We start from the raw sequence: 12,878 nt of genomic DNA on the forward strand, positions 1-12,878 counted from the left end.
AGCACTCGTGTCGTGGTGATATCCTTCTCTGCGGGCTGCTTCTCATTTTCCCGCTCATTTTTAACTCATTGAATAGCACCCCTTTTCACTGGAGCAACCCCCTCAATCCCTCACATTTTACAGAATTTTGACTGATTTGCAAGGCCCACAGAATTTTCTGTTCTATGGCTATATATACATGCAACCTGTCAAAAGAAAGGTGAGACTCTCTTCTTTCAGCAGAAAAAAAAAGTTTGTTTCTAGCTTTCTCCGTTCGTTGGCAATCAGCATTAGAAAACTGCTAAATTTGATGGAAAATGCCAATTTTCTGCAGAAATCCAGAGAAAATGAGCTTTTTGTAAAAGCATGCATTTCAAGCATCATTTCAAGTTTTACACTATTTTTTGCTTTTGTGGCAGCTCAAATACCTCAATAATGTGTTCCTCCTACAAAAGAAAATTACAAATAATGTTTTTGTCGCAAAATAATTTATTTGCACACAACAAAACTATTGAACTATGAACAAAAGTGCAGCTGTGGAGAAGATGTTTTTTGGCTTCCATCCAGTTTGTCACCACATCGATTCATCCCACCACGTCCAGATGCACGACCTATAAATTATAGAAACATAAAATGTTGCAAATATATCTTGCTGCAGAGTGAGGTACAATCATTTTATTTACCTTTCTTTCCACCACCAAAGCGAGGAGTCGTCATCTTTTGGCTTCTGGTTGGACAATCTGTAATGTATAGAAGTATGTACAATTACCACACTTTTATTTTTCTATTTTTTTTATTGTTGCTTTCCACTTACATTTCAACATCTCTCACACACACACATACATGCTCGCACACTGCTATTTACACCATTCATTCCACGTAGCTCAGCATCCAATTTGAAATGAAATGGAATATGAATTGAACACTAGTGGTTTTAGCAGAGCTGAGCGGACCAAATGTGTCCTGTTTTTTTTGTTTTGTTTTTTTAAAACCTATGGCGACATGCAAGTCAGCACATTTATGGCGCATATTTTCATCCACATCTACGAGACGCATCAACCGTACATAAATGATTAGTGTTACTGGCAACTTTATAGTATAGCGGGGAATGTAGCGGTACATAAAAGTGACTGATGAGGCATAAGAAGTGATGAAGTTTTGAATGGGAACTTGCAAGCTAGTCAGCAGTTACCTCCTCGTTCCAGCGGGTCTGGCGAGGACTCTCAGCTGCTTTCCGTTATGTCCGAAGGCACATGTTCGTCCGACAGATCGGGATCCAAATCGCTCTCCAATTCATCGTTTTCGCCGTCGTCTTTACGAGACGATTCCAATGAATCGCTGACGTGTGCCCGGCATCGGCCATGCGAAGCAATGCAGCCTCTTTGCCGTCATCGCTGGAAGTCGCCGGGGAGACGATTTGTGGGCGACGTGGGGCATCGGGAGGCACAAAATGCTCTGCCAAGCGATGATCGCTGACGTGGAGCAAGTTCATCTTCATCAGATGAACTCGAAACTCGGCGTGAGCTATGCGGGCCGCGTGTAGCACGCCATGTTTGTGCAGGCTGACGTTCGTTTGACGGGTGCCGCTTTCGATTAGTGACCGAAGCGTCATTTTCTCTTCCACACAAACACCATCTCCTTTGTTGTTTTGTTTCGAGGACGCTTTTATACCGAAAAATAAATCATTTTTAGTTATTTATTTCCTTTTTTCCATCGTTGCTAGTTGCTAATGTTCCAATCCACTATCCACATACGCCCCTCCTTCACTGTACGCCCTTTCTACTACTTCTGCTGCGTGATCCTGGTTGATTTTTGCACCACTGCCACCCGATGGCCATTGTTTTGCTATTTAACATTGCCGTCAAGACTAATCCTGTGGTGAGAAGTTCCATCGGACTCTCTTGCACCCTCCCCCATGAAAACACGTGATTGACGTATTAATACGTCATGGGGAGGGAACGGCTATGCGCAAATTGACGTATTTATACGTCAAAGGGTGTAAATGAGTTAAATGGCGCAGCGCACTAAAGGGTCCGACTAGAATGTTAAATCACGCACTTTGGTTCCACCTTTCACGTCGGCGACTCGGCACGACTGCGTAATCTCGGCCCCCGCTGCCCCCCCCCCCCCCCCCCCCAGAACCGCCACTGCTTGATTGTGTTTTATTCCAAAGCAAAATCAAAAATACCTTTTGACTAGATATAAGATTGTGAGTCTCAGTTCGAAAACGAGGGATGCACCGATACGTCAGTACTCGTGCTCGGAAAAATCTTCGGAAATCTTCTGATACGATGACTGACATCACTTTACCTGGTAAAATGCCAGATATATGACAAATATTTTAGTTAAAAAAATATTCTATTAGAGTGCCATTTTCAAGAAAAGATGAGTCGTGTGTTTCTGAACAATGTTTATTCATATGAAACATTTTCATCGCAATTGCAATTCATAATGCCATTATTAATCTTCTATGCTTGGTATTGGCAAGCACTCGAATATAAGTACTTGTGCTGGGGGAAAAAAAAAAGATATTGGTGCAACCCGAGTGAAAACCATCAAATAGGTCAAGACAGTGGCGGCAATGTAACGCCGCTGCAGGTTTTTGATTCAGATGTGAATGAATGATTAACAATCTAATTGGCACAAAAGAGAGGTAGTCAAAATCACACTTCACTCAGGGCGCATTCCAGTTACTCCCCTTCCGAAGGTGATGTTGCTGTGCTCTTCTCACTGTAGTCCACTAATCTCAGCGTGATGTCAGAGGGCAGCCCCAGCGTCACCAGCCCCTCCTTCAGCTGCAGGGTCGAAAAGCAACACTCAAACCGTGTCAGCGTTGAGCGACGGGTTGCGCACCTGATGCCCAATGACGGACCTGCGTTAAGCCGAATCCCCGGATGTCGTCCACGGACAGCGGGAACAAGGACTGGACGCTGGCTTTCATTGCAACCACAACTAAAGACAGACATCACTCTCAGTATTCACAGGGTTGGCCTGGTGTCTTAGGGGTGATGTCATATAACATTTGAATTATTATTGCATTGATGGCCTGCAAATCTTATAATTAAGCAATTAGTCCTCCCTACTTTAGCTCTGGGCCAAGTAGAAGCTCTAGGTTTGTGACGCATCATCACAAATCGCCATCCTTGCTTGAAAAAAGTCAGGAAGCTTTGTTCTGATAATCAAGTCAAGTCAAGTCAAGTCAAGTCAAGTCAACAGTATTTATAGAGCACTTTCAAACAGCCATCGCTGCATACAAAGTGCTGTACATGGAGCAATTTAACATGCACAATAAACAGTAAGACAAATCGGTAATAAAGGCGGTAGAAAGCACCAAACAGTAAAACCAAGAACAAATCTAAGTCATGCTGAGTCGAATGCCAAAGAATACAAGTGAGTTTTGACGAGGGTTTTGAAGATGGGCAGCGAGGAGGCTTGCCGAATGTTTAGTGGGAGGTCATTCCAGAGAGAGGGACCAGCAACAGAAAAGGCTCGATCCCCTCTGAGCCTCAGTTTAGTTCTTGGCACTTCTAATAAAGTCTGGTCCACAGACCTGAGGCGCCGGGCAGGTGTGTAGGGGCGGATGAGCTCAGAGAGGTAAGGTGGCGCGAGATTATTCAGAGATTTGAAAACAAATAAGAGGATCTTGAAAATAACTCTAAAATGAATGGGGAGCCAGTGAAGGGATGCCAGAGTAGGAGTTATGTGCTCCCTCTTACGAGTACCAGTCAAGAGGCGAGCAGCGGCATTCTGGACCAGCTGAAGGCGCTTAATGGAGGACTGGCTGACTCCAAAGTAAAGGGCATTGCAGTAATCGAGCCGGGATGTGACAAAGGCATGAATTACTGTCTCAAAGTGTTCATGTGAGAGGAGAGGTTTTATTTTGGCCAGCTGTCTAAGGTGAAAGAAGCTGGATTTAACAACGGCACCAATTTGCCGATCGAGTTTGAAATCACTGTCCAGTTTAAGGCCCAAGTTTGAGACTGTTGACTTAAGATAAGGAGACAGGGGGCCCAAGTCTACAGGATGGAATGTACAAGGGCCACTGGGACCAAACAATATCACCTCTGTCTTCTTTTCATTGAATCTCAAGAAATTTTCATCCATCCATCCATCCATTTTCCGAACCGCTTGATCCTCACGAGGGTCGCGGGGGGTGCTGGAGCCTATCCCAGCCGTCTTCGGGCAGTAGGCGGGGGACACCCTGAATCGGCTGCCAGCCAATCGCAGGGCACACAGAGACGAACAACCATCCACGCCCACATTCACACCTAGGGACAATTTTAGAGTGTTCAATCAGCCTGCCATGCATGTTTTTGGAATGTGGGAGGAAACCGGAGTACCCAGAGAAAACCCACGCAGGCCCGGGGAGAACATGCAAACTCCACACAGGGAGGCCGGAGCTGGAATTGAACCCGGTACCTCTGCACTGTGAAGTCGACGTGCTAACCACTGGACTACCGGGCCGCCGTTCTGATCATCATTTTTTAAAAATTATATACAGTGTGTGTGTGTGTGTGTGTGTGTGTGTGTGTGTGTGTGTGTGTATGTATATGTATATATATATATATATATATATATGGGGCGGCCTGGTAGTCCAGTGGTTAGCACGTCGGCTTCACAGTGCAGAGGTACCGGGTTCGATTCCAGCTCCGGCCTCCCTGTGTGGAGTTTGCATGTTCTCCCCGGGCCTGCGTGGGTTTTCTCCGGGTGCTCCGGTTTCCTCCCACATTCCAAAAACGTGCATGGCAGGTTGATTGGACGCTCTAAATTGTCCCTAGGTGTGAGTGTGGGCGTGGATGGTTGTTCGTCTCTGTGTGCCCTGCGATTGGCTGGCAACTGATTCAGGGTGTCCCCCGCCTACTGCCCGAAGACGGCACCCCCCGCGACCCTAGTGAGGATCAAGCAGTTCGGAAAATGGATGGATGAAAAAGTATGAATTTCATAACATTTAGCTTTTTCGTGAGTCTCCCAAAATACTGGTTCTCTACGAAGGGAATCATCGCTTTAACTGTAATTGATAATAACATTGACATTGGATATAATTCACCATTTTAACTGCCTTTATGCTTCCATTTTAGGTAAAAAAAAAAGATTTCAAAAAAACGTCACTTGTGTCATTCTTCCCTCCATCTGTGCTGCATCCTCAGCTAACACTGACAGCAGTGTTACTGCAACAAGCAAAAGTGTCTGGCTTTGGTGTCACCATGACAAAGGTTGAAACCACTGATCGTTTTGATGACATGTGACTGGTATGTTTAAATAGCTTTCTCATGGTGAGGCGGCCCTATGAAAAAAGTCTGACCCAAAACATTTGAGAGTCCCTAATTTTCGGAAACCACAGCAAGCGGCTCCACTCACCGCCAGGATGAACTGTCACAATGACACAGCGCATCTCCGAATGCCGCGTGCTGTGAGAGGGCGATATTAGCGCGTTAGCATGCCAAGTGTGTGCCAGTGGGCCGTCGCTGATGAATAGACCCCAAGTGAACCTAAAACACGTACGTCAGCGCCACGTCGACCGTTTCGAGGGCAAAGCAGACTGCCTGACTCAGGTTCAAATCCGTCTCACTCGGCGTCCACACCAAAACAACGTGGCCGTTGATGATCGACTGGCTCATGGTAACCGGCCCGCTGAGCAGCACCCTCAAGCTCCTGAAACACAAGAGTTCCTCATTAATGGAGTGAACATTTTATTTCAACAATGCAGAAACTGAGGCAGACGCGGTGACCACTACCCACCGTGTTGCAATAATGAATTTGTCGTCTAACCGTGAACGTGAGCATGAATGGTTTTGGTTAAAGTTGGCTGGGGTAGGCGTGACCTTTTGCAGGGAATGGATGGCTGGGGGAGCTCATTGATTATGTAGTCAGTAGTTTTCCTTTTTTCTTTTTTCTTATTTATGCCCCCCTCTTTTTCTATATACAGATATCCCATCTGTCAAACACGTACGCAGATTCTGGTAGTAAAAAATGGAGGGAGATCTCCACGGTCTTATTGACTGAGGTGTACAGATGATCCCCGTTGGCTGGGGTAGGGGGCCTGAAGGCAGGTTCCTCCGCGCAGGATGTCACCGGAGAATCCACTACAGTATACATTTACGCAAAAAGGAAAAGAGTTGCAGGTGATTATTTCGACTGGACAGAACATAGTTGGGGCGTCATTGTGTCCCATTACCCAAAAGTGGCACCAAAAACAAGCAAAGACATCCCGCTGATTACAACAACTCGATTCAGTTGCAATATTGAGTTGTAGTTTCGATCATTTTAAACATGCACACTTTCTCACCCTCCAGAACAAACTGGATGGGGATTTGGCCGATGGCGTCCTCGCGAGTAAGAAGCAGCTCCTTCCCCACGTCGTTGGACAGAGTGATGTTCTGGCGAGGAAAGTCCTCCATGATCAGCTGCACGGCGTACGCGCCCTCCGCGATGGCGCTGTCGGGGGTGAAGATCATTTTACAGTCCTGCAAAGAAGGAGTCGTCGGCACTCAGTGGCGCGCACTTAACTGTTCTTCACATCTTCAGTATTGAAGCGTTTTTTTGTTGAGTAGAAATTGGCTCTTGGATTCGGTGTTATGTTCGTTTTTCAGATGTTGTTTCGTTCCCACAGGGAGAAAGATGTTTTCAGTGCTCACTCACCGGCAGGAGTTTGAGAACAGATGTCACGTTTTGATATCTACATGTCACCACGTCTCCGTCAGGGTCAAAGGTGGGCAGCGTCACGTTCCTCTTGCAGTTGGAAGGAACTCTATGGGATGCACGCAAAGAGCTGCTAGCTGGCTACCACGGTGCCCACGCGCTGATGTTGGGGCAGCTTTACAGTACCTGAGAACGGGGAGCACGTTGGCCCGGGGGGATGCGTTTACCCGTCCGGTATCGGACCTCCTCCACATGCTGACGCGTGTGACGGCCACCACCTCCGTGACATTGTTGGTGACGTTGATCCACCGGTGATCATCCAGGCTTGAAGGGAAGAACACAATTGTGTGTGTGGGGGGGCGGGGGGGGGGGGTTATGCCGGACTTCCTTTGAAGCTAGTCGAGACTACCGGGCAACTTACTTCAGCACCAAGTGGGGAAACTGGGTCAGATTATAATGTGAGAGTCCCACAAATTGACAATCTTCACCCGGAAAGTACCAGAACGAAGAATTTGAGGCGCAGTCCCCCGACTGGCATGTCCAATGGGGTAAGATGCACGTGTTTCGGGAAGTCACTTTGTAGCGGACAGCCACCTGTGGAAGGCATGGAGTGTTATGGACAGCCATTACCGGTACTTTTCAAGTGCCCCGAGCTGGTTTCTATGGCAACTATTCCTTCTACCTGCACTGCAGTAAAGGAAAAGGTTGAGGGTACATACCGTATCATGTAAGTCGGGGTCATAGATCAGCACTGTGCTCAGGAAGCTGGATGCCTGGTAGCCGGAGGCAAGTAGGGACAAGACGAGCAGGCACCCCCACATGATGTACGTCGGACACACGAGTCATCGGCGTTTGTGCCTCTTGTCTGGACACCGTCTTGAATTGCAGTCAACAATGTCCATGGGCGTAGCCTGCCAGGCGGCGATGTTGATAAGACGCAGAGTGAGTCTGTCCGTGCATGTGTGTAGTTTGACTTTGAAAGAGCGCCACACCATTTAATATGCTGAATTTGTGATTTTAAAACCAACAACATGAGCTCCGGCCCTTTGCAAGAGAACATTAAGAGACGAGAAACTACATGCGCTTGAGCAAAGAAGTGACAAGAGTGAACAAAGCACTTCATGGCTGAGTGAAATTCCTGGTGGCGTCGAAAAAGTCCCGAGCCTCAGTGGTTGCCAGACCAGTTCTTTGCATGCGTAGTGGAAAACTAACTTCAACAAGGAAGAAGCTGTGGTAATCAAATTGATTTTTAATTAGACGTGCATATGCTTCAACATGTTATCATGTGGACCCATGTAATATATTTTTTTTTAACAATACACTCAAAAATCACATCACGCTGATTTATGACATTAGAACAGAAAGATAAACAGCGATAAAACTCACTCGCCCACATTCCGATAAATTGCGCTGTGGCAACAAACAACCTGACTTAGCTCTGTCTATAACAGGATGTTAAAACCATTGCGCAATGACCAGGCATTCTTGAAAGAAGCTGCACTTGAGTAACAATGAGTTTACCAGAGGCAGCATGTCCGCCTCACATTTCTAAATTGAAGCGTTTGAATCTTTGCTTTGGCCCGCCTGTGTGGAGTTTTTGTGGTTTCACAGTCATTATACGTATGGTGCCTTGAGGAATGCCAGCTTCATAACATCACACATTCCAATTGGCAAGAAGACAGCACACTTGTCAAGGAGGTGACAAGACATTGTGGTTTGCATGTGTCAGCACAAGAGTTCATTCCCACACGTCTATCTCCTTTGTTGGGTACCAGTCAAATGTTGCCATGGTATGATATCAAACATCACACTCTGACTTTTTCAAAACTTTAATGTACACACACACACACACACACACACACATCTCTTCTGGCTGACTCCGCTTTTAGGGACACTAGGCTCATCAATAGCTTGTGAGAGAATGTATTCGCAAAGCTCAAGAAATTGCTGCAGAAAAAAAATTGAAGGAATCGCCTGATTGCTAAAACAATGGCAAAGTTTATTTTCAAAATAAAATTTTTACAAGGAATAATAATTTTCACAACTCTACACCACAAACACCATAGCAGCATCACAATTACGACACTTCAACTCTGATTTTCACATTCTAACAGCACGGGGACACTCTGAACTGTTTGCCAGCCAATCGCAGACAATAAAAACATATTTAAATATTATTGTCTCCAGCAGGTGTCCGTATTGAGTTCCAGAGTGACGCAGAACAGGTTCATGAGCGGCACTGCTCAACGAGGCCTCATCTGTCCAACTAATTGACACATAATTGCTCGTTATTATCAATATTCATTCACAATGTTGAGACACTTTCAATGAATATTGGTAACCTGCGCTTCCGCTTTTGTTAACAACCTATCATGTGACAGTCACTGTATCGGTGAGTCTTCTGAGTTCTCCCATTGGTTGAGCGCACTGTCCATCATAGACCACCGTCACGTGACTCATGTTTACAGCGTTTCACTTCTGCCTTCCGTCGTCTCGTTGCACAGTGTCAACATCTGAAGTTGGGGCTTTAAAATCTCGCAATAAGTTGCGCGAGCGAGTCATTGAATAGTCGGCGCTGTGGTTTGGCTTTTTCCTGGGGGCTGTGGGACGAGTAGAGACCCGCTGGAAGTGATGGCGGACGGGGAGAGGTCACCGCTGCTGTCCGGGCAATACGACGGGACAAACGGCAATTCGTTGGGCGGAAGTTCGTACGGACTACTCGCTGAAGTCCAGAGTATGTCAGAAATGTCAGAAATATCACATATACCGACATACACAACTCACTAAATATTGTGGATATTAAGTTCGCCTAAACTCATCGGAATATTTCATTTTCTAAAAAGGTCGACAGACAATGGTTGCTGGTGCCGCGTTCAATGAAAGTTTCTCACGTGACTTCTTGGTGGTCATATCGTCAGAAACATTAATAGCAAGCATGAGCAGGTAGTGTTCTTTAAAACTACAAGAACATACACATCAATCTGTCAGGACTTTGGAAGCGGAGAGTCACGGTTGGACTGTGTACAAAAATGTGAAATGGGCAACTACAGTGTGCCTTCGCCGTCATCACCGCTCACTTTTTGCGGTCTCGTTGTACCCTGGATTTCGAACTCATTACATATCTAATTTAAAACGGAGGCATTTTCGCTGAATGAGAATTTGCAGTGATTTTATTCGCGAAAACACGTTTTTAAAACCACAAACATACAACTGGGGGATGGCGACGCCAAGTGGATGAAAACAATACCTGCACTTTGCATTCCAGTTTTTTTTTACAATGTAATATGCAATAAAGATTTAAAATGCCAATGACTAAGACATCTGTGATGAGATGTTATAACAAAAGCCTCCCTCCCCTCTAGGTTTGGTGCCGGATGAACCCCCGCCACCCTATTCGCCGCGCAGCAGCCTGGACGGCTGCAGCAGCGACAATGCTCCATTCATCAGCTGCCGCGTTTGTCAAAGAGCCATTTGCGTGGAAGGCAAGATGCACCAGCATGTCGTCAAGTGTGGTGTTTGCAATGAAGCGACTGTGAGTCCCGTATCACCTATAATCCCCACGTATTGCACGCTTCTGAGAGTTTGCAAATTTTCCCTTCTTTCTACAGCCCATTAAGAACTCTCCGGTTGGGAAGAAGTATGTTCGATGTCCGTGTAACTGTCTCCTCATCTGCAAAGTCACGTCACAGAAGATAGCATGCCCAAGACCCTACTGGTTGGCTTTCACATTCTTGACCACCTTATGGCAAAACTAAAATCTCACTCAGAGTCTGTGTCTGCAAAGTGATTTCGATTGATCTGGTCTTTTCCCCAAAATAGTGTTAAGACATTGAGGGAGGTTTTGAGGCTTGTAGAAAGTTGCCAAACATTCCTGTCCCATTTGCAGATCATTTTGCTGACATTAAGTCATATATTCATAATTTCATTACTTTCCTCCTTTTTTTTCATGCCCAGTTTTTTCAGTGTATCCATGTTGAGTTTCATCGGAGTCGCATGAAAGCCAAATGGAATTTCAGATTTCAGTTTTGTGGCCTTCCTTCTAGTAAACGCATCATCAATCTGGGCCCAGTTCACGTCGGCAGGGAAAGTCCAGAACTACAGCACCCACCCGTCGGGGTCCGAGTCATCTGCGGCCATTGTTCCAATACGTTCTTGGTACGGCACACATATCCCGGACATCCTCCATATTCTCTCACACGGCCGACTCACCTTCAGTTTCTCTCCCAGTGGACGGAGTTTTCCGACAGGACCTTATCCAAATGTCCGCACTGCCGTAAAGTGTAAGTGCATCTTTTCCGCTCTGTGTCAAGAACTTCCTCGACAGGACGTGACTTCCACATTTGGTTTGATGTTCTTTCAGCTCCTCCGTTGGCCGGCGGTACCCGAGGAGGAGGAGCCTGCTGTGTTTCATGGTCTTCGCCGTGGTGGCCACCTCCACCGCGGGACTGATGGTGAGTGTGCACAGAGGTGAGCAGAGCGAAGCGGCGGGATGAACGTCAACCTCAAAGTTTGCATTCAGGTGGGAACGTGGCAGCCCGCTCAGGAATCCAAAGGGATCTATGCCGCGTGGGTGCTGCTCATCTTCATTGCCGCCTTCGCTCTTGCCAGGACCGTCTACTGGAGTTGTCTGAAAATTAGCCAGCCCATTTCAACGTGATTTCGAAGCCGTAGCATGACCTAATCACTGACTGCACTTTTTAAATATGTGCCAGGAGTTTGTTTATTAGGAATACAGTGAGCCCTTGCTATTGGCAGGAGTTAGGGACCAAGCCCGGTGCTAATTGTGATAAATTTGTCATGAATGTTAAGTATAGTTATCGTTTAAGATTTTCCTCTGAAAATATGGTGCCTGAGAAGGACCCTGGGTTTGGCTGACATTTTTAGAGCATGACAAAAAGAGCACAAAATTATATGGCTATATGTGAATAAATTTTAGTTACTGTTAGGGGTGCTTGATTGTGAGAAAAAAAATCTGGATTATTTTGGTAAGAAATAAAATCACAATTATGGTATTCAATTGATTATTTTTTTTATATAAAACAAAAATTTTAAATTGTAAAAAATATTAAAAGACAAATTCTTTGAAACACTATAATTATGCAAGATCCTTTTGGACCAAACAAAATTTACAATTTTTTTTTTTTTTTTTAACGAAGAAAGGTGCAAATGTATACATTCAAATATGGTTTCCTTGTATAAACAAACAGTGCATTGGAGTTTACTTGCAAGACACTTATAAATGACCAATTGTTGTAACATTGAAATAAACAATTTTAATACTCAACTCAACTGTATTTATAGAGTACTTTAAAACAACCACTGCTGCATTCAAAGTGATAGACCAATGAAGTGTCCTCAATAATTCTGATTCAAAATGAGCACTGCCTACTGAATCATGTTGCACTCAGTAGTAGTAGTTGTACTAATTTTCCACTCTGTATTTTTTTTGGTATATTTTCAGACAAAAAATACAAATTTAAACACAGAGAATAGTCTTGCCATCTTGGGATTGGATGGTAAATGTGGAAAAAACACCATATTGTCAAAGTACATTGCTCAGTGCCTTGCTGCTTGCTTGTTCATGTAAAACACCAAATGTAATTTTAATTAAAAAGTTAATAGACGGGCAGCACGGTGGTCAACTGGTTAGCACCCCGTCCTCACAGTGCAGAGGTGAGGGGTTCACCTCCTTCCTTTGTGGAGTTTGCATGTTCTCCCCGAGCCTGCGTGGGTTTTCTCTGGGTACTCCAGTTTCCTCCCACATTCCGAAAACATGCATGGCAGACTGATTGAATACTCTAAATTGTCCCTCGTGTGAGTGTAAGCGCGAATGGTTGTTCATCTCTGTGTGCCCTGCAAGTGGCTGGCAACCGATCAGGGTGTCCCCCGCCGACTGCCCCAAGACAGCTGGGATAGACTCCAACACACCTGCAACCCTCATGAGGATAAAGCGGTTCAGATTATGGATGGATGGATGGATGCAATGGTTTTCATATTAGTGTGGAAAAATATTGAATGAACAGCAGTAATTTTGAGCAAAGAAAGCACCCAACAAAAATTATAATTATTTTTTAAATATTATCAGCGTTGTGTTGTCATGCAGTTGTATAATTACGATATATAGATCTCTCTCTCTCTCTATATATATATATATATAGATAGATAGACACACATATATATATATATATATATACACAGTATATATACATATATATATATATGTATATATATATATATACACACAGTATATATATATATAT

At 44.9% G+C, this 12,878-nt stretch overlaps 2 protein-coding genes across 3 annotated transcripts; one reads left to right on the top strand and one right to left on the bottom strand.

Moving 5' to 3' along the window:
* Positions 1-2,372: 2,372 nt before the first annotated feature.
* On the bottom strand, positions 2,373-7,667 carry LOC147209184 (uncharacterized). 2 transcript variants are annotated; one of them, XM_086104911.1, is made up of 10 exons: positions 7,338-7,662; positions 7,040-7,212; positions 6,805-6,942; positions 6,619-6,727; positions 6,266-6,443; positions 5,930-6,062; positions 5,482-5,631; positions 5,338-5,387; positions 2,852-2,931; positions 2,373-2,774 (listed from the first exon to the last, which is right to left on the bottom strand). In XM_086104911.1, exons 1-10 carry the CDS (start codon positions 7,437-7,439, stop codon positions 2,670-2,672), a joined length of 1,218 nt encoding a protein of 405 aa, XP_085961037.1. In that variant the 5' UTR covers positions 7,440-7,662; the 3' UTR covers positions 2,373-2,669. The 2 variants fall into 2 exon arrangements, with proteins under 2 accessions (XP_085961037.1, XP_085961038.1); XM_086104912.1 differs by lacking the exon at positions 5,338-5,387 and having other exon boundaries at positions 7,338-7,667.
* Positions 7,668-9,051: 1,384 nt separating this feature from the next.
* LOC147209185 (type I phosphatidylinositol 4,5-bisphosphate 4-phosphatase-A-like) lies at positions 9,052-11,902 on the top strand. Its single transcript, XM_086104913.1, has 7 exons — positions 9,052-9,352; positions 9,981-10,150; positions 10,227-10,333; positions 10,662-10,773; positions 10,846-10,898; positions 10,979-11,069; positions 11,138-11,902. Exons 1-7 carry the CDS (start codon positions 9,250-9,252, stop codon positions 11,273-11,275), a joined length of 774 nt encoding a protein of 257 aa, XP_085961039.1. The 5' UTR covers positions 9,052-9,249; the 3' UTR covers positions 11,276-11,902.
* The last annotated feature ends 976 nt before the right edge of the window (positions 11,903-12,878 follow it).

The sequence above is a fragment of the Hippocampus guttulatus genome, chromosome 2 (assembly GCF_054856545.1).
Source record: "Hippocampus guttulatus isolate MCC_2025c chromosome 2, RoL_Hgut_1.0, whole genome shotgun sequence".
Lineage (NCBI taxonomy): Eukaryota > Metazoa > Chordata > Actinopteri > Syngnathiformes > Syngnathidae > Hippocampus > Hippocampus guttulatus.